The sequence below is a fragment of the Myotis lucifugus genome, unplaced genomic scaffold (assembly GCF_000147115.1).
Source record: "Myotis lucifugus unplaced genomic scaffold, Myoluc2.0 scaffold_215, whole genome shotgun sequence".
In the NCBI taxonomy this organism is placed as follows: Eukaryota; Metazoa; Chordata; class Mammalia; order Chiroptera; family Vespertilionidae; genus Myotis; species Myotis lucifugus.
Genome location: NW_005871263.1, coordinates 342566 through 346412, shown reverse-complemented (window position 1 = coordinate 346412; position 3847 = coordinate 342566). Strand labels below are relative to the sequence as shown.

The following is a 3847-nucleotide window of genomic DNA, read 5'->3' as shown; positions in this document are numbered from 1 at the left end:
GGCTCCGATTTCAGATGAGTGGGACCCTGCCCCAGAGGACCCTGCTCCTCACCTCAGCTCAGTAAGGCCGGGCACAGCCCCTGGCCTCCAGCCTTGGGGCTCCTAATGCCTGCTTGTTTGGGGCCACTTCTCCCGCGCCCACCCAACACACCTCCTTCTGAAGGCTCCCAGGTGTTCCTTCAGGCCAATACCTGTGATCTGGACGTTATTTCTTACCCCAGGACTGGCCGTCAAGGACTTGGTGAAACCCTGGACTCCTAGGGACTATTTCACATCGATGCGCTTAGCTGCATCCTTCATGCCACCTGCCTACTTCCAGCAGCCTCTCAAAGGGCCCATGACCCCACCAGGTTAAGGCCACACGTCCACACAGGCCGGGACGGGACGGGGTGCTCCGGAGACACCACCGGAAGGAGCCTCCGGCCTCACTGGCTCATCAGTGATTCCTCCCAAACCGACCGTGGAAGCCCCCGCCCAGCAGGTTAACGTGTTCCCCCTGAGGTCACGAGGTTATGAGGTCACGAGGTTATGAGGTCACGAGATTATGAGGTTACGGGCAAACTGCAGCCACACCCCCAGGAGGCCCCCCGCAGAGAACGCTTTACCAGCCGAAACACGTGGATGTCTTGGTTTCTGGTCACCAGATGCGCGTTCTTCGCTGTGCATGTGGCCGTCTCCAGCTTGTCCCCCGTCAGCATCCAAACCTGGAGTCACCGCATGAAAGAGGTCCCCGTGGTTAGTGTTGTTGGAGGCGGCCTGTCGCCTGCGTCGGCCGAGTTTCCCGGAACATCGAGCCGAACTTAGTGTGTCCCGTTTACCTCCTCGAGGCTCACGGGGCCCCACACGTGACAGGAAACGCCCCGTTCAAGGCCGTCAGGACGAGGCGTGACCACCCCTGGTGGCAGCAGACGCCGGTGTGGTACTCGGAGACCCGCTGGGCCACACGCTTCAGGAGACATCGCGGAGCCCAGCCTCTGGCCTCACAACCCCTCTTCGGGGAATTTTTCTTAAAGTCATAACTGATCTCTAAGAAAGGGGAGCCTGCATGGGGAGGGGTCACTTGCGGGTCCCACAGGAAACACGGACTTGTCACGGACACATGGTCTTTCTACCTGGTCGGATGCCGGTCAGGAATCCCGTGGGGTTAACCCTGACTACAAAACGCTGGTGGTGGACCTCCAGGTTCCAACCTCGGAACAGATCCCTCACTGCTGTGGGGGCAGAGAGGTGACTTGCCCCAAAGCAGCACAGCGAGGTCCCAATAGGGAGGTCCTGGAAATGGCCCAGGGACAAAGTTTAAACACCACAACGCAGTAGAAACGGGCCCTCTGACATCAGGCCGTTTTTTCAAAATTGGGATCTCGCCGTCAGTTTCCTATGAGCCAAAGGTACGTGACAGCGTTTGGTTTACAAAAACCCACACTCGCACACACGGGAGCCCCCGGTGGGCACGGACGTGCCCGGAGCGCCCTTGTGGCCGGTCTTAATCCACAAGCTCGCATGGCCCAGCTCACACGCGCTTCTGCCGAATGCAGGCCCGAGGACGCAGCCCAGAGCTGCTTTGGGGCGGAGGCGGGTGGCAAACACATACGTGTTCTCAGAGGCGCTGAGCCAGGAAGTTCGCTGATCCTTTGCAGGCTCCTCAGACGCCCTCTACTGGCCTCTCCCGATTAAACTACTGGACATTTGGGGGCCCCAAAGAGTCGAGTACAAAACGCAAAAGTTTGCTGGGGCAAGCGGTCACTCTGTTGGGTGGTCACCCATCCACCCAGATGCACTGACAGACGGCTGGCTGGCTGGCCACTCACAGGGATATAGTGGCCACACTTGGCACTGAGGGATGAGGAGCCGCGTGCGGTCCTGCCTGCATGGAGTCCAGCCTGGTCAGGAAGGGCCAGTCAGGTATGCAAACGTGCAGAGCTGCATGTGCGGGGAGGTGACGAGGGGCCCACCTGAGACAGGGCTGGAAGTCCCTGCACGCCTGGCTCCCTCTGTCACACGTCCCCCTCTCCCATCCCCCACCTTTGCACTCCGCTCAAGGGATAGCTGTATAATTCCGGAGCCCATTTCCCAGGGCGGTCATTCAGCAGCCAGGCCGCAGCAGGCCGCCTACCTTGATGCCGGCGTTCCGCAGCGTCTCCAGCGTGGGCCTCACGTCCGCCTGCAGCTGGTCTTCCACCCCCGTCAGGCACAGCAGCTCCATCTCCATCTCCAGGCTCTCGATCACCGTGGCCACTTTGAGAGAGCGGTCGTGCACGCTCAGCTTGGCCTGCACGTAGCGAGCCTGGGACACAGCAGGGGACACGCTTAGAATGGGGAGGTACAAGGCTGTCCGACGCCGAGTGGGACGGCATGCTGATCCCACCGCAGCACCTGGTGTAGCCCTCAGAGGGATGACACGGAGGCTTCGGTCCCTCCCAAGTTCACAGTCCAGACACGGGAGTTGGACAGACCTGAGTTCCACCCTTGGCTCTACACCCACCTGCTGTGCAACTTCCAGCAAGTTGCTTAACTTCTCTGAGCCTCTATTGTTTCCACCCAGAAGCAGCAATAACAGCCCCAACCTCACTGGGTTGTTGCAAGGATTGGCACAACTCAAGAGCTCAGAAAAGCAGTAGGTTCTCCGGCACAAAGCACACTTTGTAACCAAGCGTCCTTGACGAAGTCCCACTTCGGAAGACCATCGACCCAACCCTTCTGCTTCTCCCCTCTTTCCAGTGCTGGCAAAGACCTAGAGGAAAATCAAAGGCCCCTCATGGCCCGACTCGAAACTGATGCCTTTAAAATGGAAAGGAAGGTGGACTTGATCAGGGCTAGGCCTCTTGTTAATTAAAACTGTACAGAGAACTCACACATAAAAGAGACGGACAAGCACAGCTTCTCTGGGTGGAACAGGACAAGGGCCAGAGCCTATCCCCCAGCCTCCCCCCTCCCTTCCCGTCTTGCATGGGTGTGCGCGCTTGGCTTTATGCCAGGACTGGGGACCTAACAAAGACACTTCCCTTCGAGGGACACACAATCTACGGGACAAGATGACATATTTATGCTGGAACCCTTGGCTGTGCAAGTCAATGATCTGGTTCAACATTAATATTTTTTACAGCTTTAAAGAACTAGGGCCTCATTCCAAATTTTCCAGGAGGTGTGCTATGTGCCAATGACCAGCCTAAACGTTGGGGATATAAGAGCCAAGCAGAGTAACAAAGTGCTCTCAAAAAGATTCTATTCCAGAAAAGATATGTTAATGTTTATGTATATGGTCATTCTAGATGTTAAGTGCAATGAAGAAAGTTCAATGGGGTGAAGGGTGGCGAGTGTTGAGGTGGGGCTGCTTTAGATGGGGAGTCCAGGAGGACTTCTCAGAGGCGGCGGCATCTGAGCTGAGAGCCAAAGGAAGTGAGGGAGTGGGCCGCGGAGCAACAGGAGGAAAGAGAGTTCTGTGCACTCAGAGAGCAAGTGCAAAGGCCGGGGACAGGAGTGAAGCTGACTGTGCTCAGAAGTGACAGGAGGACGGCAAGAGCAGGAGGAGCGAGGGGCAGCTGGGAGGAGATGTGACCGGCAGGTGGGCAGGGCTGAGAATAACCAACCGTCACAGAACCACTTACCTCGAAGTCCTGATACTGCTCCTCGGCTAGAGACTTCTTCGCCACCACGAGCACCCGCAGCCCTCTCGGGCCATGTTCCCACACTGTGAAGCAGAGGGCTATGGGACCAGCCTGCGATTATTGATGATGGTCAGGTGAGATAGCACAAGTCTCTACACAATTATGGCCCACAGCCCGCACAATAGATAACATAGCCTGATCCAGCAGGAACTCTCGAAGTTTATCCTATGATATATAAAAAA

The 3847-nt window shown here is 57.0% G+C and overlaps 1 protein-coding gene across 1 annotated transcript in view; it reads right to left on the bottom strand.

Moving 5' to 3' along the window:
* ATP9A (ATPase phospholipid transporting 9A (putative)) overlaps positions 1 to 3847 on the bottom strand; it is a 92257-nt gene that overhangs the window by 16068 nt on the left and 72342 nt on the right. Inside the window, 4 exon segments of the mRNA XM_023761745.1 lie at positions 606 to 704; positions 2114 to 2284; positions 3606 to 3664; positions 3667 to 3688. Of these exon segments, the coding sequence (XP_023617513.1) occupies positions 606 to 704; positions 2114 to 2284; positions 3606 to 3664; positions 3667 to 3688 (351 nt within the window).